Source organism: Haplochromis burtoni, unplaced genomic scaffold (genome assembly GCF_018398535.1).
Source record: "Haplochromis burtoni strain Fernald_Lab_line unplaced genomic scaffold, NCSU_Asbu1 Contig_439, whole genome shotgun sequence".
NCBI classification, from domain to species: domain Eukaryota; kingdom Metazoa; phylum Chordata; class Actinopteri; order Cichliformes; family Cichlidae; genus Haplochromis; species Haplochromis burtoni.
The window spans coordinates 53,149-73,702 of record NW_024582800.1 but is presented as its reverse complement, the minus strand read 5'-3'; the positions used below and the strand labels follow the sequence as shown (position 1 = coordinate 73,702).

General features: G+C 38.6%; 1 protein-coding gene across 3 annotated transcripts in view; it reads right to left on the bottom strand.

Moving 5' to 3' along the window:
• The window catches only part of LOC102309299 (CUB and sushi domain-containing protein 3), a 159,952-nt gene that overhangs the window by 137,989 nt on the left and 1,409 nt on the right, over positions 1–20,554 (bottom strand). For 2 of the 3 annotated variants that reach the window (XR_006052877.1, XM_042213393.1), the window contains exons 2-13: positions 12,751–12,863; positions 11,405–11,482; positions 9,824–9,911; positions 9,073–9,197; positions 8,108–8,229; positions 5,645–5,748; positions 5,247–5,359; positions 4,743–4,925; positions 3,767–4,093; positions 2,753–2,947; positions 2,219–2,357; positions 627–814 (exon numbers count right to left, since the gene is read on the bottom strand). Coding sequence is in view for 2 of the 3 variants with exons in the window: in XM_042213393.1 (XP_042069327.1) it covers positions 627–814; positions 2,219–2,357; positions 2,753–2,947; positions 3,767–4,093; positions 4,743–4,925; positions 5,247–5,359; positions 5,645–5,748; positions 8,108–8,229; positions 9,073–9,197; positions 9,824–9,911; positions 11,405–11,482; positions 12,751–12,863 (1,775 nt within the window). In the remaining variant the exon portion in view is untranslated. Of the gene's footprint in view, positions 1–626; positions 815–2,218; positions 2,358–2,752; positions 2,948–3,766; positions 4,094–4,742; positions 4,926–5,246; positions 5,360–5,644; positions 7,996–8,107; positions 8,230–9,072; positions 9,198–9,823; positions 9,912–11,404; positions 11,483–12,750; positions 12,864–20,554 lie in introns of those variants that run through there. The other variant, XM_042213394.1, reaches the window with a different exon arrangement.

Genomic DNA, 20,554 nt, shown 5'->3' with positions numbered 1-20,554 from the left:
GGAAGTTGTATTCAATTTAGTTTTATACAGATAGTGTCAAGTCTGCTCAAGGCGCTTTATAGTCAAAGCTAAACAACCGACAATATTCGACAAGTGACTACAATTAATATACAAAGCTTGCCTCTTTGCCTTACCAAAGAGCCAAGAGCCCCAGGTAAACTAATAACCAGCATGAAATGTACACTGTGAATTGTGAGGCTTTAACACTAGACAAGAGATGATCTAAAATTAAAAACAGCAGAGCGGACCTCTCCAGCTAAGCTAAGCACTTATGAAAAATTTAAAATGTATCACCTTTAAATGTTAATCACAGTAACTAATCGGAACTCATGTAGTTAGAGAACCCACGCTAATTGAGGCATTTTGTTATGGTAATACTAGTGCTCTTGACATGTAATAGACCTGAAATATTTCCTCAACAAAGTTTAATCTTGGCATTTGGTTTCAGAAACTTAAGTGCTACCAGAAAAGCTGACCAACCAGTCTCCAGTGCCTCTAGCTGAAGCACAGTTGAACTTGTTTAAACTTTTATTCTCTATGTCTAATTATAGAACTGAATGTGTACCATCTCATCTCATCCTTTTTTTGCTGTGAAGAAATTACAGGCAATAGCACTATACTCTCACCTTCATAGAAGATCTTGAAGCCACTGTTTGATCGACTGTTATCGGTGGTAAAGAGCAGATACAGGAAGTTACTACTGCTGAACAGGAACTGAGGGACCTGGGTTCCATTAAAAGAGCCAATCAGAGGAGAGAGCAGATTGGGACCATCGTGAACCTCCAGGAAGTCATAACTGAGCTCAGTTTGAAACCTTAAAAGTTAAACAAAAGGACAGATGGACTTTAAGTATACATATTTGTTAAAAAATAAATTTGGTTACCTCATACAGTTTGGTAAAAATGTGACAATACTGAGGTAATAAGGTAAAAACAAGAAGTTATAACCACTTAAACATACAGCAATATCCCTGTATTTTGTAACAACAATGGTTGAGCTGAGTAATATTACACTGAAACTTTTATATTGAGGTTAATAAGGCCTCACAAACTGAGCGTAGTGATGTGGAAACTTACAAGGCAAAACCAATTAGTACTAGTATAGAAGGTCTAGCAGTAAGGTCTAGTGATTTACTCGTTTTCTTAACAGGCAGGAGCAATAAAATGATAATATCAGTGTATTTGATTTTTTTTACTGGCTTTAAAGTTGTAATAACCTGGTGTTTCCAGATGTAACCAGTCTTGATACGGGTCATTGCGTCGTATTTACTTGATATTTCTTTTGTAATTAAGTCACTTGTTTTTATCCCAATATTAACACAGTATTACCAAGCTGTAAAAAGAAAATGTAATTTCTTTTGCAGAAAAACATCCTAATTTTCTGCAATGGGTAAAAAAAAAAAAAGCGCTACAGCAAAAATTCCAATAATTGGAACAGTTCCTGGAAATGTGACATTGCTATGCATCTGTTGCAACCTTCTTAACCACCCCCCATCAAACAACTGGGATCAACACAGATATATCTGTCAATATTATTGACGTTTCCTGACTGAAATTGATGCATTCTTATCTCACTGATATAAGAAACTGTGAAGATTGCCTCGAGTATAGTGCCATCATAAATGTAATGCTTTAAACAGGCATGAGAAACCCTGTGCTCATTTTAAGTGAGGGAAGAGGAAAAGAGGGTTCATTTTATAAATAATAAAACAAAACAAAAAAAGTCACAGTAAAGGCAGCCCTTTGAAAAAGCAACAATTATACAACATGAACGAATGAATGAATTTCATGATTTCACTTATTAATATTAAGAAATAAAGATTTCAAAGCAAGATTTTCCCTTTCCTTTTTTCCCCACTTTCTTTTATTGAAGCTCTCTCAGGAAGTGAGCAAAGCGGGTAAGCAAGATAAAGGATTACTTGAGGCTTTCAACATTTTTGGAAACTAGACCAAAGTCTGTGTTCTTCCTCCTCTGACTTTCTATTTCAAACTCAGAGGCTTCCACAGCCAAGGGGAGCCATTTATGTTTGTGTACATGTCCTGTATATGCATAAACTAAAGGGATATATACATGAGTGTCTGTCTGCATGCAGGTATATGACTACTGCAGCACAATATGTGATTATATTACACCAGGAATTAAGTCCTTTTCCAGATTTTGTCACTCTACATGTGTCTTTGTTTCAGTGGCTGACTTGTTGCAGTACTGTCATACAGACCTGTCAAAGCTAATCTTGATGGAGCGTCCCGGCTCGGCCTCAATGACCCACTCACAACTCAAGGAATCTTTGTAGTAGCCTGGCCACCCGGGGGAGAGGATGACACCAGATGGCCCTGAGTAGTGTCCTCCACAAGGAGCTGGAGCAGTGGATGGAGTTTTAAGGGGGCATAAAGAAGACAAAGAAAGCAGGAGAGGAGAGGAGAGGAGAGGAGAGGAGAGGAGAGGAGAGGAGAGGAGAGGAGAGAGGTAGAAAAGAGAAAAAAGTTGTTTTAAAGATGATACCTCTCAGTAATCTGTTCATACCCACATGAAAAATATTGAAAGAAAATACTTATAGGATGAGTCACCAAAGGCCTGGAGTTACAGATACCTGAAAATAAATCTAGCCCGGTTTAGATGGACTGAACTCCGTGTTCCACACTAACCCACTCACTTTTTTTTTTTAACATGTTTCTGTTCTTTCTTTCTCATCCCAGTTCAGCAGTTAACTTATACTCATTCACATAATTGTTAGCAATTACAATTTAATTACCTTCACATTTGGGAATGAGTCCACTCCACATCACCTTGCCTTCTTCCAGATGGCATGTGATGGTGTCAGCTCCCTGTGTCTTGATAAAGCCATCCTCGCAAACAACAGAGATGGAGCTCCCCAGCTGGAAACTGTCCCCAAAGCGCCTAGCGTTCAACGGTATGCCAGGGTCAGGGCACTCATTATGCCCAAAAGCTTGTAATGAGAAGAAAGGGAACAAGATCTAGTGACAAATGCTCTTGTGTGAATGAGAAATTGGGTCTTTGAGTAGTAGAGAGATAAGGGAAATGGATGTAGCTGTCCGTAAGAGAGGAAAAAAGAACATACAAAGGTCTGCTCTATACACGTAGGGTTGACAATAGCCTCTGTCTTTAAAGCTTGTTGAGAATTGCACCGGAGGAAAAGCAAAAGAATTACAACGGCACTGCATAGGCAATAAGGCATCTGAGTTAAGCACTACCTCCACAGTACTAAATGGCGCTTTTTGTTTATAAAGGTACTATTAACCTAACTTATGCTGCAGCTTTTCTGCTCAAATCTTGACTGGAAAAGCTGTGCTAGGGTTACACCTATTAAAACTCAGCTGTAATCTGCCAGCGGTTTTATTAACCTTTTTTTTTTAAATATTTGTTGTCCATTGCTTCAATGAATTGTAATGTGTCCTTGTGTGTTATAAAAGATGCCTGCCAAGAAATTATAACCATTATTATCAGGAAAAAACACAATTTCTAAAAGAGCAACAAGGACGATAATAAAGCTCTGTGACTGAGAACACGCTCATTCACATAAACTACAGGTTCTGCTAAACTTCATTCCTCTTCTATTAATACAATTAATTTGCACAGTACGCTTAGTAATTATTATTTTTTTGGTTAACTGCGTCTAAAAATTGTACAAATTTAACAGGTCAGACAGACCTGAGACACCACCAAAAAAATCCCTAACCATGAAAGGTAGAGGGTGAATGCATTTCTCTTTCTTTTAGTTTCATTTACCCATTGATCAGCCACTTACTGCTATAGGTAATGTTGAACCCTCGCCCAGACATCGAGTGATCGGCCTGAAACTCGAGCTGCAAAACGTTGCTATTGGATGTCAGATGGGAAGGAACTTCAGCCCCCGAGAAGCGTCCCAGTATTGTGGCTCCTGACTGATCCCCATCTTTGATAGTAAGAAAGTCGTAAGGAGGCTCCAAATCAAAGTCATTGAAGGCCAAATGGATCCTGGAGCCAGGCTCAGAGATAATCAGCCAAACACAGTTAAGGTTGTTCCCGTAGCCTTCTGGATAGTCTGGAGACAACACCGTCCCCATGGGCGCAGTGAAGTTAGAGAAACAGGGAACTGTGTGACAGAGAGGGCAAAAACATCAGTTATATATCCCGAGTAAGCAATTTGTTTTACAGCAACTCTCACTGGCCACACGACATGTCTACACTGCAGAATCTCCCATAACAGGACCAGGCACAAAGATCTCTACAGAACAATGTCAGTACTGTATAAGTAGCTCAGCAAACTGGAGACAGGTTTACTCCCAAGGGCGCTGAGTAGCTTGAGAAACATGAAACTGTAAGCAGGACGGAACAGAGAACTGTACAAAAGTACAGACATATATGAATATAGGTACTATACTGCACACTGTCCCAAAGGAGGCAGTTAAATCGAAGGAACACAAGTCTAGTTTTTTGTTATGGAGATAGGTTAGGAATGTTGTAACTACAAGGAGAGGGTTGCCTTGACATAGGATGATAAACAGTAGAGTGCATGTTATCTTCTCCAGTTCAGTTAAATAGTACAACAACAACAACAGCCACCCAAAAAAGCAAGCTTGAACAAAAACTTCCCATTTCACACAATGTGCTGTGTGCACAGCTCTGCATGTTCAGTTAACAACTCTGTAATTATTTCTCAAATAGCTCAGTGTCATTGTGAACCTTCCAAGCACATAAGTAATTGCTTATCCGCTGTCATTAAAAACAAGTATGGGACTCACATATGCAGATGGGGATATTAGCTGACCACTGATTGTTGTTCTGGCAGGTTATCATCCTTTCCCCAATGAGCTCAAATCCAAATTGGCATTCAAAGCGTAAAACATCTCCATTTAAAAAACCAGTTCCCTCTTGATAGCCATACAGAGGTGTACCGGGGTCGCCACAACTCTCTTTGTCAATTTCTGTGGAGAAGAGAAAAGAGGGGGACGGACAGATGAAGTAAGTGAGAAAGAGAGTGGAAATGGGAGGGGGAGAGCAGAGGATTACGTCAAGGAAAGTAGTCTGAGATAGTTTTTTTTTTCTTTAAGATTATCTGTATAGGTGCAGTTGAAGAGTGTGGAAGTTGGGTTAAGAAAGTTTTTTTAAGAAGTAGAAAGATAAAAGAGTGACAGATCGGCAGGAAGGCAGACAGGAAAATAAAATTGCTGCTTTAGTGAGAGACAGTCAGAGACAGACATGAATACAGACAGTGAGAGATGGCATCAGCACAATAGTATGTGTACCTTTGTAGTTGATCTTGAATCCAATTGAGCCAACACTCTCATCAGACTGGAGGTGAAGCCACATCTGATGGGACATGCTGACAATTAGGTCTGGGACAAAGCTCCCAGTGAGCCTGCAGATAAGACAAACAAGCCAGTGTGGGATCAAAATTCACTATTGAGAGATTTCATTACACGTTAAGCAGATTAGAAGACAAACATTGTTATATGCAGATAAAAAACACAAGTAACTTGAACAAGTAAGCCACACTTGAAGTGGTGGAGTCATTTAACTGGTTCAAGGATTCTTTTGTTCAAGTATTTCTTTTAATGTCGGCTCACAAAAAGATTTGGAAAGATTTGACTGCAATATTATGCTAAAATAATCTATCCAATGAAATAGTTTATGAAATACTTACACTTGAATGATCGTTTTAGAGTCACCTACTTCCCCTCCATCTCCAATAGTTAGGGAGTCATACCCAATTTCTAGGTCGAATTCTTCAAAGTTGATCTGAATGACCTGTTGTAAAATACAAAGTCACTATGACAGTCTATGATTGGCCGTGAATTTGCAAACAGCAAAGCCCTCCTTACACCATTCAATAACATTTGAGAACACTCTACTGAATGATATATATAAAGTAAGCCAGCGTGGTATATTGCAGATAGTTTATGTACATTTGCTGAGAAGTCAATTTTCTGTCAGCAGTTTTTTTTTTTTCAATACATTTCAACAAAACCATGAAGCTGAAAGTCGCCATTTGCCTGTGGAAGCTGTTTACACTAAAGGGATTCAAACAGAGAGGTCTCCTGACAGACATTGCTAACCCCGCCAGTCAATGTTATTCATTGCGTTCATTTAAATAGGCCAAACCCTCTCAATCAGATGAGCAGTTATTCTAAAGATTTATTACCAAATAAGCCACCATCTAATTTTTATGATATTCATAACATAGCTGCTCATTTCCATAACTTGCCTTTTGGGAAAATGTTGCTGAAGATATTGTAGCTAAACTGCAAAAGGCAGGCCTACACAGAGAAACTCTATGTAATGTCATATACATTTGCACAGGAGGACAGCTCAATGTTTGATCAAGCAGAGCTATAAAAGCCGAAGACGCTTCCTTCTATTTTCATAATTCACATAGCTGCTATAACATACAATATATTCTGGTACTTTAATCAAATATCCACAAACTACCCGAAAACTTAAATCAACAGTGGCGTTCGGGGGAATAGAGGGAAAATATAAAACACAAGTCATATCAGATTTTTGACTTTTTATAGGAAAAGGCTTATAGAGTGAATGTTAATGGGGATGTGCAGCATAGACAAAGGACACCGCAAGCATCCTTCAGAGCAATATAGAAACTGACAGCAGCATCACTTCAGAACACAAATCGAATTTTAAGAACCAATCAGAGTAAAGCAAACTTAAGCATATGAAATTATTAATTGCCTGTCTGCATTTACCCTTGAGATATCTTTGTCGGCTGTCACTGGTGAATCTTTTTACCCCCTTAACAAATGTACATAGCGTCACAAAAGATGACATTTTTAAAGATCAAACTGGCAACAGCTGCTTACACTAATAATCATGTCTGCTGCAGAGGCATTACACAAACATGCCACATTATCTCAGCCTGCACTTTGCCTGCACGGATTAGTGATGAAAGGAAGGATGCCGTAATGACACCAGTGTCACATCTGTTGATGACAACCATATGATGGCCGCTTGCTCATCCATAGCCTTCGTTCTTTTGGCCATGGGTTGGGCAGCGTCTGCACAATATGTATGTATAACAGCCTCATTACGACACGCAAATAAGCATAATTACCATAATAACACTAATGGACCAAGTTTCAGTGCCAAGTCAATGGCTTGTTTGCCTAGGAGAGTGCACAGTGGCACAAAGCTATGGCACTTGCCAGTCCTAGTGAGTTCTGAATGAGCGTCAGTTGGTTAGTTATTATTTATTAGCAGGAAAGTACTTAGTCGACACCCCTGTGTATATGGCTCACTGGATAGAATACCAATAGAAAGACAAATTTATGTAGGAGAGCAGTAATGACCATTTGGAAAACAGCTTTGACCTCTTCACTTTGGGGAAAAGCTGGTCTCAATCAATCATTATTTCTCCCCATTTCCGTGACCACAGATGAATGAAGCGAATCGCTAGGCTGCCAACAGCCACAGTCAAGCTGGTAATCTAGTGAGAACCGAAATGCCATCCACTCCTGCAATGTGCATTAATGACAGAAAGTAAAAATGGAAATATATGCATATTCTATGTAGCCCCTCCTAACTTGGATAACCCTGGAAAAAAACAGATGCATATAAAACACAGATCCAAAAATTCCAAGGAAATACGTCGACAAATGCTCTACAGGGAAGGAACTATTTTCACAGAACAAATGTAATGGTGCTCAGGAGCAACAAAATAATGTGTTTTTTTTTTAATAAAACTAATGAGGGAGGTGCAGTGCAAAGAGATTACTCAGAGGTAAATTTTACAAGTGTTGGTCTACTATTTATTACCTTAATGGAATTGCAGGTTGGCACTACACAAAACCTTTACTCTTATTATTGCAATCATGAGCCTCACTGGGCTTCTAATCTTGACCTTTTGTCTATTGCATTTATATTTTGGAAGTAACTGCTTTGTTCCAATGCGGCGGTGAGCAGAGAAAGGTGAAAATGCATAGTTTTTGTGATTTACTGTATCAGAATTTACCGCAATTTTATTATAAAAATGCGGAAAAAAGCCAAGATAACAAGGCTTGTCACTACTGAATCCTCACCTCAAACATCGACTGCTACGGTTACCATTGTAACAGTAGTAGTGGATGTTTAATGGACAGTGTACAAGTTCTCCTACCTTGTTCGGATCACTGGCAGTGATGATCCACACACACTGCGAGTTACTCTCATATTGGATAGGAAAGTTAGGGGATGTAAACGTCCCCGACGGTCCCTGTAGATTCGACCCGCAGGTTTTCACTGCAACAGTATAAGAGGAATATCAAAGCAGAGAAGATATACAGCCTGTGTAACTTTTTTGGCACTTTAAATGTTTTGCTATTATCACTGACTTGTCTGAAGTGCGTTCTGCAATATGACGTGACATAATAACCCCCAACGTACACGAGCAATACAGAACCATCGTGAGAATCATGAAGAAAAAGGAGTCCTCCAGCACAGTGTGTGATCCCCACTGAGCCCTGATCTTAACTGAGACATCTCAAACTTTTCTAATTCATAAAGTTCTCCAATCTGGAACGCTGATTTAAAATCTCTCAGTAAGTGTACCTTGGAGAATTGGCGCAGCTTTAAAGGCAAAAAGGTCAACCCAAACATTTTCATTGTACTTTCAGTGACCAAAAATTCAGGCCAAACGGCATTTTTACATATTTATCATTTTATACTTGTCTGTGTATATAGAAAAGATATAAAGATCTGTGCTGGACACACAGCATAAACATCACTAAATGACCCATAAAAATTAATTTCAACTTCACAATAAATATTGATGAAAGTGGCGCTCAGAAGGCAGAGTAATAACTCGTGCATTGTAATGTGACTGAAAGGTAATATATTGTTTGCACAAGTAGAGAGGAGGTCTATTAGTCACATTTCCATTAATCAAATTCTAAAAGGTGCTCCAGGTATTATGAAACACAGAAAAACAGTGAGGGCATTTTGGAATGGAAAAGCAGAGTGTAGCAGAAGAGGCTTTCATACATAATTAACAGCAATGAACTTTCCTCTATCTGCATGGAGCATATATCCAGAGGCACCGCCTTAATCAAACAGTTTTATTAGCTCATCGGAAGCCCCGCTCACCCTTGCAGACGGGTCTGTGGTCGCTCCAAGCAGCGAAGACTTCGGCAACGCGCTGGCAGGTAATCGTTTTGGAACCCTGCAGCACATGGTCTTCATCGCAGGTAAATTGAGCAGTTGCTCCGATGCTGAGAAGATAGCAAACACCATTAACGCCCGAAAAAAAGCAATCAATTCCTCAAAAATGACTCCTGATGAAATATCAAATTCATTATTTGTTTCAGGTCATTCATTTACAAAGAAACGAGTATATGATGCAGTAATGCGAGACAATGACAATGGACTTGTACTGTCACAGGTGACTACACTGGGCTTCCCTATGTACACATAACAGGATAAGACTGAAAAAAAAAAATCAAACCATGCCACATAACAGAACAAAGAGACTGAAAGTTGATCATATTATTTTCCCTGTTATCTTTTTCCTATGCTTGCTAAATGGGCACTGAGACAAATTAAATTGCACAATATTAACAAGAAGATTATAGCCAACAGACTGAGAATCTACTAAAATGACAGTAAATAAAGCAAAGAATGTTTGAAATCTGCAGCAGGTGGAGAATAAACTGGTTAACACTAGTTTATGTGCACACCTGTTGCTGACTTAATAGATTGTGACAGTAAAAACTCATGACATGCAGTCATGTGGCGCAAGTTATAATACTGAAAGCGGAGCACTCATTTCAATATCCCTCAGCACACATCTGCACATACGCTACGTATCCTTCACTCAAGCTGCAAAACAACAACTCACCTGAAATCGGAGCCTATCCGTTTGCCGTTTTCCGGCTCCCCTGGGTCAGGGCAGTAATTAGACACCTGTTTGATTCCTCCTTCATTCACTAAGCAGAGAAGACAGGGACCAAGAACACTGTGAGAGAGACACTTGAATTGCTAAAGCCCAGTGTATTCAGACAACACCCACTGCAACAGCAAGCACCTGAATAGCCGATAACCCTGCATGTTCAACAGTTTTTGCTTTCACGAATCATAAAGTTCTGACACATGACGGTTTGACCTCATCTCGAAATGTCAGAGACTTTTAACTAACAGCTTTTTTTTCAGTGCTGTTGTGTTTTGTGATATTACAGTGAGTGGCAAGGGTAAACGCAGCACTCTTACCTGAGCTAAACAAAATAGAGGAAAATCTATCTGGATCCAACAGGCACTAAGAGGATTAAATAACCTTCAACTATCACTTGTAGGAGCAACAATAATCACTCAGTCAGACTCTCCATACATAATAATAATTTGCGTAGACTAGATAAAGCCTTGGAGATATGGCTTATATTGAATACTGCCTTTACCATGGAAAGAATGCAGAGAGGCGATTTAGAGGCAGGAAAACAGCTTGTGTGTTCTGACTTAACAAGCTCATGTTCCCCTTACATTATGATCCGTACATCAATGTCTGCATGCACTGGAAATTAAACTCATGAAATATGTAGCTGCATAATTATCACTGAGGTCTGCTGCAATGTTTGCAACAAGACATCACCCCAAACACACACAGAGACCCTTCAGTTTTAGCGTGCGGCGCTCTAATGGCATGTTGCTTGCTTTGAGGAAGTTCATTCGTTTTTGAACTTAATCGCCACAGGTTATAATGTCGTTATGAGTTCAATTATACGGAGTAAATCCACAAGGCATACAGTACGGAGCATTCTCCTCGCAGTCTCTGAAATGATATACAGTATTGTCTCATAGAAAAGACTTGAGCTCACTGCATTATTCATGTCTCCATGCAGTGCAGAATCTATGACACATAAGGCAATAAAGATTACAACCTGTTATCATCTGAGTGTTTAGCACACTGTTGAGTTAGAGGGAATTCTACTCCAGATTTATGTTAATGACAGAGCTCCGCGAGCAATTAGAATGCATTTACTTCGCTCTAAGTGTACACAAATCATCTGACAAGTGAGTGGTCACTCAACCTTGACTACCGCTATATGTGTAGATCACATAGTGCATGGGCTTAAGTCTGTGTAATGTGTAGCTTACATAGAATAGAATGAGACAGATGGAGTTTTGTCTGACAGAAGCTGATCATGTTTAGTGGTTTGCTGCAATATACCTAACTAGGGCTGATCTAGCTCAGTAAGTTTCTGGCAGGGGAGGAAGTCCTGGGCAGCAGGGGAAATAGGTCATCAGAAAGAAAAAGAGACTGCACTTCTGCAAAATCTAGTACTGTAGCTTAATTCCTTCATCGAATGAGGCAGCAAAAAAAGGGGGGGAAGCGACAAAAAGAAAACAAAGACCCAGAACACAAGCCCTCCATAAACAAAAAATCCAAACAATGAAAACAGTTGCATAAGAAAAATAAAAGACTTACTCAAAGACAGTTTGTTAGTGTTGTCCTTTCCTGGTAATAATTTTACCCCTCTGGATTTAAGCTCTCCAGAGCTTTTCACTGGTCGAGAGCAATAGAAAGAGTTCATTAGATAAAAGAAGTTACAGTATTAGATGTGAGAAGATACAGTACAAGTGTTTCTTTCTCTGGATAATACTTGGTCCTATGAAGAACATCAAACTGTAATTGCTTTTGCTCAGCATCATCTTATCAAAAGGCATTAGTCCGAAGGGTATGGTGCAATCTAAAGGGTTGCCCTGGCAATTCAATCAAACCTAGATTATATATTTATTTGTTTATTATGTTTGCCTGTTGATATAACTCACACATTTTAAACGGTGGATGGAAATTGATTGGTCAGAGCGGATTTAATGGTTATAGCTTGTAGTGGGGACACACACACACACCATGCAGAATCAAAAAGCCGCCCCAGGACTGCAATGCTACTTATCTAAAGAAAGTCTAATTAAACACAGCAGGGGCCAGATTGCAAACAAAAGCCAGGTGATGCAAGTGGCTGTCATCATTAACAGAACAGCCATGAGCGATAAAATGGTGTATCAAGCAAAAACCAAGCAAAAACAAGGCTATTTGAATTTGAAAGTACTGGAGCAATGCCTCTCCTCTGAATTGCACTCTAGGTCAGCTGGTTCTTTCCACACAAGTACAAAAGAAAGGAGGGGAATCTATTTGCTGATTCGATGAGAACTAATACATGCTTTTAAGCACACTGCTCAATAAAACCTCTAAGTGCTTGTCTGTTTAAAAATATCTATGTTCATATGAAAACTCATAAAAACTGCTTGACCACTACATAGTAATTAAAAGGAGAGGACAAAGGTGACTTTTCATGCACCTGAATGAATGCTTGTCTTACATTTACAACGATTTGCCACATGCATGTTATTCAATGTTTGTATAGAGCTTTATAGTGAACAAGCAGATTTCAAATCTGTTTTAGGGCTACACTTCGAGGCTAAGTATATGCAGCAAATAGTCCATGCAGCACATACACTGACTTAAAGTCAGGCTATAAAACAATGAGAGTGTACGAGACTATTGAGCTGTAGTATTGCGAGGGTGAGAATATATATATACAGTATTTATCTCTCAAATATTTGATTAACAAGGCGCTTTGAAGTCATTGATTTAAAGCAGAAAAAGCCTTCATGCCCTCTACAGAGAATATTAATCAAAGTGTTTGATATTCAGTTAACAAAGATCAAAAACATGTTTTGTAATTACAGTGTGTTTTTCCTACGATGAACCCTTTTGTTCATGTAGGGGGCCCTCTATTACGATGTGCAAATGAAGCAATCATGTCTTACCTTGATACTGAGCCCTGAAGCCTTTGTGGCGGTGGTTGCTCTCCGTCACAAAATGCAGTCGTAACCAGTTTTTGTTGCTAATGATGGGTGCTGGAATATTCATTCCAGTTAGCCTGTGTGTAAACAGTCAAACAAACAAGAAAAACAAGAGAAAAAATGTTGCTTTTTAATTTAATTTACTCCCTGTAATAAGTGTTAGTTAATGAGCCCCTCATAAGACACCTATTTACAGTATATACATTATATTATGTCTTTATAGGGCATTTCCATATGGATTAGGAAAACCATGAATAAAAAGCTGTAATTTTTCTTTTACGAGATTCTTTATGAGAATGGGAGATCTGCAGCGCACCAGCTATAGGGATGGGCCACTGAATGAATCATCTACTACTAACATCTGCTAATTATGTCATGCCTGGAGAGAAAAACTGTGATCTTAAAATAAAACCCAACAACGAAATCTAAGAAATCTGGCAGTAATTTGACTGTGTATATAAATACATATGTAAGGGAGTAAAGGAAAAATCAGCACAAAGAGTAAATGTGAGGGTACCTATGTGCACACGTGCTGTCAGTGTGCTGTGGTGGTGTTGCAAAAACTAGTTTGCATGACTCAAAGTTTCTGTGTGTTTTCACTACATCTGTTTTAGTGTCTTCAGCTGGTTTTAGATCAGAGCTTTTATTCTGTGCTTGGCCACAGCATCAGGGATGCTCTATAATCATAGAGGCTTGTAGCTGCTGGACCTTTTCATTTCTCTGGCTAACCAGCTGTTTTTTTTTCTATTGCTCTGTAATCACTTCACCATGCTCTGTCATATTGCAGTCAATAGCACACAATGCCATTGTAGCTATTAACCAAGGGCTTGGGACAGTCGAGCCCTGTGCTTCCAAATTGTCTCTCTCATGAAAAATAATGCGTTTCACACAAACCCACAGTTTATGTGCCTGCATGTGTGCCCACCCAGTTGCATGTCTTAAGGTGTGTGCAGTCATTTTTTTTTTTATTAAGGTTTGGCTACGTAATTTCTTTGGCATTTACTACCGAGCAACCTAAGGGGCAGTAATAATAAGTAAAATGAAAAATAAATGAAAGTGACAGTTGGAAAAAGAGGCAGGAACACAGTGATGTAGAAAAGTGAAAGGAAAAAGGTGACTAATTGGTGACCATTGCAGATTTAATAAATGCATTAGTAAGTCTACTTGGCATTTGATTTCTCCTTACTTTGATTACACCTCTGGTCCCTGCTGTTTAAACGTGACCTGCCTTACCTCAGACTGAAACATGTGTCAGGCAGATTACAGGCTGCTGAATGCTTTTGTTGTTCTTTCGTTTTACTTTTTGTTGATGCACAAACTAGATGAATTTTTTGAATACTGACCTCTTTAACCCAAATTATCAATCACACGGGGAGATGATGGCAGCCTCAAGAGGGAAGTTAAAGGGTGATTGATTTTCACACAAAAGCTGACCTTTTATCGCAATGCGTCATTGATAAAATGCTAATGGCACTAATATACAGGCAGAATGAAAAAGAGCAACTTTCAAACAGCTGTAGGAGAAGACTTTGCTGCCATGTTTCTTGTAGCGAAACTGCGAATTATTTAAAAAAAAATCTGCTCAAAGTGTGTAAACAAAATAGATCGATATAACAAAATTATACCCATCCAGAAGTAGCGGTGGGGTTACAAATTTAAAGCCCGTGGAAACAAATATACTGTTGTCACAAAGGGAGAGTTGGCAGACAGAGTAAAACATGATCCGCCATCAACAGTAAATCAAGGCTTAATGGCACCTTGCAGATATCTTGCTCCAGTGAGTATAGTTTTTGCAAGAATGTGCATCAAAGTCAGTAAGCCATTCTATTAAAGTTATGCAATAACTCCCTGCTATAAAAAGAAATGCAGGTACATTGTGAAAATACATTTCATGTATTGTGATGTGGTTCCTGCGATGCTTGGTTTGCACACTCCCTCACCACACGCTCAAGCTGCTGTTCCCAGTGAGGACAGACACCCAAATGAACACAAACGTGCTCACAGGCTGAAGGCTGCCAGAGAAGAAAAGCCTCGCAGCATCTTAAATTTCTTATGTACCTATATGTGAGTTTTTGTTTTTAGTTTTTTTTAGTTTTTTTGCAGAAATATTGAACATTGTATCCAACTAACATATGTATATGTGTGCAACTACTGATGAGTATATTATCTGCATTCTATTATTTCTTCCATATTTTTTTTTATTGCACTTGTCCTTGTTTGTCCAGTTAGCGATACATTTTTTAAGAGCAGCCAGATGCTTGTGCCAAATAATTCAGTGGTACTTTGCAAAACATTGATGCATGTCACAGGTATTCATTAATGTAACTGTCATTGAAACAAATAAATAACTCGGATGCCCAGTCTCCTTAAGACAGACGAGAACAAGTGAGTGCTGTACTGTTTTCTCATTCTACCTCCTCAAATACAGGCAAAGTGAAAAAGATGAGAAAATCCAACGGGGATAAAAATGGATTCCTCACATAATGCACTGCCTTTCTATCTCTGACTCACTCAGGCTGCTCATTTTATGCGATTGATTTTATCCAAAATTTACATACTTTGTATTGCTGATTTGGGGCCAAGACCTATTGTTTCATAGGTTTGCAAGGCACTCATGACTAAATGACTGAAATGTGCATGATTTGATAAGACAGTGCTGAAGGGAACATGGCAGTTTTATCAAAATACTAACTTAACAGGTCTCAGCGTGGTGGTACTTTGGCCAAAGGTGGCCCAGAGGCCATAGCAATGAGCTGAAACCTCTGGGGTCTTCACTTTCTTTCACAGAGATGAGGGTTAGATGTTGGTGTACCACAGATAATAAGCGATCAAACTTATGAAAAAAGGAACTCCCGGGTGATTTTTATCTTTTCCTCCCACATATGTTTTATAAAATCTGACAACAGGGAGTAGTTCTAGGAATGTTTTATGTGATAAGGGAGAAGCCGTTGCTCTCCATCACTTCCGCTGCTCCCTCATCAGTTACAGCTCAGGAAATGAACTCAAGCAGATTGGCGCCTGTTGGCCCGCACCACACTGGTTTCTCATAACAGGATTGGTGTATAACCGGCAACTACTCACATTAATTGCTTAACCTGGTATCTTTCTCTGAAAAGCATTTAGCCGCTATGCAAGACTATATTCGGTGAACCAAGAAGGAAGAAAAAAAAAATCTACCCGACTGATCAAAGACTGTAACAGGACTCAAACTGTGAAAAAAGTAGATGCTAAAAAAAGTAATTTAAGAGTATGCTCTATAAGCAAAAACTGTATCTAATATTTGCAAAGCCTTGGAGGTTTTATGCTCTGTGTCTACATTTGGAATAATGACTGACGTGTAATCTACAGCTTGTTGTTTTTGCCCTTTGTGAACAGGGCTGAACAATCACATTAAAGGTCAGAAGAATAACAAAGAACTGCTTTCTTTGGCTTTGCCAGACTCCACTGTTGGTTTTTGTCAGATTATTTATTTATTTTTTCCGTTTGTCTATTTTCATGGTGATTGATGTGTATCCTCAAACTTACCCAGCTTGATGGAATCAATAAACTCATTTGCAGAAATCTGATAGAAATCTTCAATTGATAAACGGATAAAAGCTGGTAAGAGGTGTCAGGAAAACACATGTCATTCCTTGGGTCTGGAAATTGTGGATTTCCAACCATCCTGTAAGTCTATAATAACGTCTACATTCACTTACAGGAAGGTGGTTGACAACAATGGGTAACTGAGAGGTTTTTTTGTTTTTTTCAGTTTATACATGTGGAATTACAGAGATGTGGAAAATATGAATTGATTTGAATCTGAATTATGTTTCTCTGACCTGCACTGTCTTGGGTATAATGCAGGACTTATCCAGGATTAAGGTTTCTAAATTTGACACTACTTTTCAGTGATCACATTTATATTCATGCTATATTCGGATATAATAACCTAATATTAATATGTAATGCTACAGGTTCAAGGGAGGATAAGAAGTTGGATGCCATTTCAAGTCTTTCTGCCTGATAAAAAGGCTAACAGTCAATCTTAAATCTTGCAGAGTTTGAGGTTTCAGGCTCTAAATCATTGCTAAGCAGCTGTAAACCTCAAGGGTAAATTGACAGTTTACTTGTCTCTGCCTGCAGCTGGTGCTATATGTTAGGATGTTTGAGAGTTTGCCTGTCCAATGGCCTTGCACACATTCAAAAGACACTCATAAAAGAGAGCGAGCAAAAGCAATGAATTTTATAGTCACGAGAGAATCGCTCGCACTGAATCGTGTTTGTTTGCTTGTCTGTTTGTTTACCTGGCGAAGTTGAAGCCATCTCTCTAAAATTCTTGCCCCCGCTGCACTCAAGCTCACTGGGTCCCACTTGGATTGTTGGGCTTAAAACAAGAACTCTGTCTGACAGCCTCTGACATTTGTAACGGATAATAACATCATCTTGGAGTTTCAAGTGATGCATGGTCACCATACACAGGAGAGAAACCGCTACAAATTCAATTACTGCTTTGTAAATGATTTTACCTTATAGAAAAATATAACATAACAATTTATACCCTTAAATTAATGTCTCAGTCCGCCCAGTATTTAATAGAGGAGTCTCCAAAAGGAGATATGTTCATGAGAGATTTTATCTGACATGTAGATATAGTTTATTGCATATTTTTAGTTATAAAAAATGTTTTTGCAACACCACCAAAATGTCATCTTTAATTTCATTTAAGCCAAAGATGTTATAATGTACAAAAATGTAAGAAAGCCCCTATTTTTGTTGGAAAATGTACTTGATTTATTAAAAAAAAACAAAAAATGTTTATTGCATTACAAAGCTAGCAGATGTTAATTATCAGAGTTTAATGCAGGTTCTGCATGAATTTAAATTGTTATTTATTTGAAACATGGGTTATAAAAGACATGTCAGATTTACACTATTACAAAATACATTTTAATAGCATTATATATACGGCCTCTGTTAAACGCTTTTATTCTGAAGTCTGTTGTTTTACGAGCCTTGCTTCACTCATGCTCGGTATAGAAATGTGTGACACAGCACAGGAAAGCCAGCCAAAGGAGCAGACAGAGAATCCCAGCAGTGCACAAGACGACCATGATGCAATCAGGAAAAAATAGACTTTCCAAAATGTCTAATGTTTCTTGACTGAGCTTTACTGTCTGCAATAGTTCTCAAAACTGTGTCTGAAAAATATTGTTTACTGAACAGTGTCTGATGCATACACGGCAAATAATGCAAATCCTCATCCAATAAACCTCTGCGCAGTGCATCCACACATGCTGGGTGCAACCTGGCCTGTCAGCAAGCAAAATTTGCCCCCTTAATGATAGTGGTGACTTTTCCATCTTTGCCCTGTAGATCATCATCGATAGAGCTATTATGAAGTTTAATCATTTATCCATCAGCATACTAAACCCCAATAATAACCCAGAACATACATAGCTTAGCATCGTCAAGTTAAGAATTCATTGGAAATCAATAAAGATGAATAAAAATCTTTTAAATGTTAATCTACAAGATTCGATAAATTTAGGAAAGTTTAAAAAATTTGTATTTATTAAGTGTTTTTATTTCTTTCGCTTAAAAAAGTTTTAAAAAAAAAGGTAAGTATGTTCACTTTGGTCATCATCTAGTTTTCAGCTGGAAAGTAGAAGCCACAAAAAAAACCCCCACAAAGCATTTCCAGTGGGGCTCGAAACCTTTAAAAAGGAAACATATTTCTGTCAGTGAAAGGGTTAAAATTGGAGCTTTTACACCTATGAGAAGAGGGTTACGTGATGGCCTGTCAAAACACATCAGTGTCATCCCGTATCAGCTTCCTGCCACGCTCTTCTTAGTGCGTCAACATACAATACTTAGCAGTCATCACCACACCCAGAGCACCTCTCTTTTTGACTCGGTCTCTCACTGACACAGTGTTTGCCTCTCTCGCTCTCTCTGACTCAGAATGACAACTCTAAGGGACAACAAAGCTCGCTAGCTTGATGATTGATTCGATTTTCTTTGAGCCAATTATAATTAACGCCTGGCAGGATCAAATAAAGCACAGGACAAAAAGGAGATGAATAACCTTAGCCTTGAGGTTAGGGGTTAAAACATTTTCATGCTTCCTTGTTTCAGATTAGAGTGATTTCTACGTCAAACATCTACAGAAAACCAGAAAAAATCCTGTCTAAACAAACCTCTGTCAAAGATTTTTCATTCGTGTGCAATTTGAATTACAGCAACAGCAAATTTGTGAATTTATTTAGCGTTCCAGGTCCACGAGGCATATTTAAAGTCGTTTATTTTCCCAACAACTGTCTGTGAAAATTCATTAAAGGCATATTTATCACTTCTGTTTCCAACATGCGGCTGTTTTTACAAGCAACATTCTATAAAATGCATAACTATGCACATAAACAAGGCTGCACAGATGTTTCAACAGAACATCTGTATTGACCAATATCACCTTCTTGACTGCCATCAGCTTATCCATAAATAATATCACAATCCCCGATGGCAGAGGCCAGTGTTTTGTTTTTGTTTTTACATGTGGGATCTAATTTCTTAGATCTGTATTAAACTTGTTAACTCGTTAGCAGTAAAATGGTTCACTTATTTATTTATTTTTACAGATTTCTTTGGTTGCTGGCAGAGAAGGGAGGGATGAATGGCAACAAAAATGAATAAGCAATAAGCAGAAAATGGCCAATTGGCTAAATTGATATTTTCAAGCTTATATCTCCCCAGGATTTCACAATCTCTGCATCCTAAATAACAAACCTTTGTTCCTTTGCGTGCTGTAAGATGTCAATAGGCAGCCCAGTTGTTATCAGAAGAACTAAGAAAATATCTTGAGGCGATACAGCTTCATCTTACTATGCATCAACCTCTCTTTGGAATAAACTTTGAGTTGCAAATCTCTTGCAGTCTTTACAGCTACAGTCTAAACGTATTTATTCTCAGTCCCCATATAATTTTTGTCTTGTTTATAATAAAACTTTGTCCAGTTATTGTATTGCACAAAATTGCTTAGCTGGAATTTTTTTTAAAGTGAATTAAATGTGATGTGATTACTGTATTAAATGCCATTGTCGTGCCAAGTGTATGTATAAACTAAAGCTTACATTTTAGATCACCTATATGAAAAACAGAGGCTGCAAAATAGTGCAAAAGTTCATTACAGACATTCAAATCTTTCTTTTTTTCAGTATATGGCCGCCTTTATTTATGGTGGGACAGATTTCCTGGGTCAGATTGTGTTGTTCTATCATTCTCTGTGAGTTACCCCATTAGATGTTTAAGTAGGGCAACATACTAGGCCAGGTCACAGATTTGCTTTTTTAATTCTTTACAACCTTTAGCACAAAGCCAGTTTAGCTCACTGGATTGAGCAGGCAATCCATAAGGGTAATGCAGAGGCTGGGTTTGAATCTCCCCCAAGGGCATTTAATGTGTGCCTTCCCCTGGTCTCTCTCTCAGCTCTCCTGTCTTGGCTCTGCTATCCTATTTCAATAAAGGCTAAAAGCCCCCAAAAATATATTAAAAAAGAGAACTTTAGTATGATGTTGGCAGTGTGCTTGGATCATTATCATGCTGGAATATTCCTTTTCTGCCAGTCTTCTGGAGACTGGGAGTCATCATGTCAGCTAGTATTTTGCTATATCCACAAGCATTCATGGCACCATCTATCAATGCCATCTCCCCAACACCTTTTATACTTGTGCAGCCCCATATCATCACACTCCCACCTCTGCATGTCACTGTCAGAGCTATGTGATGTGGCTCG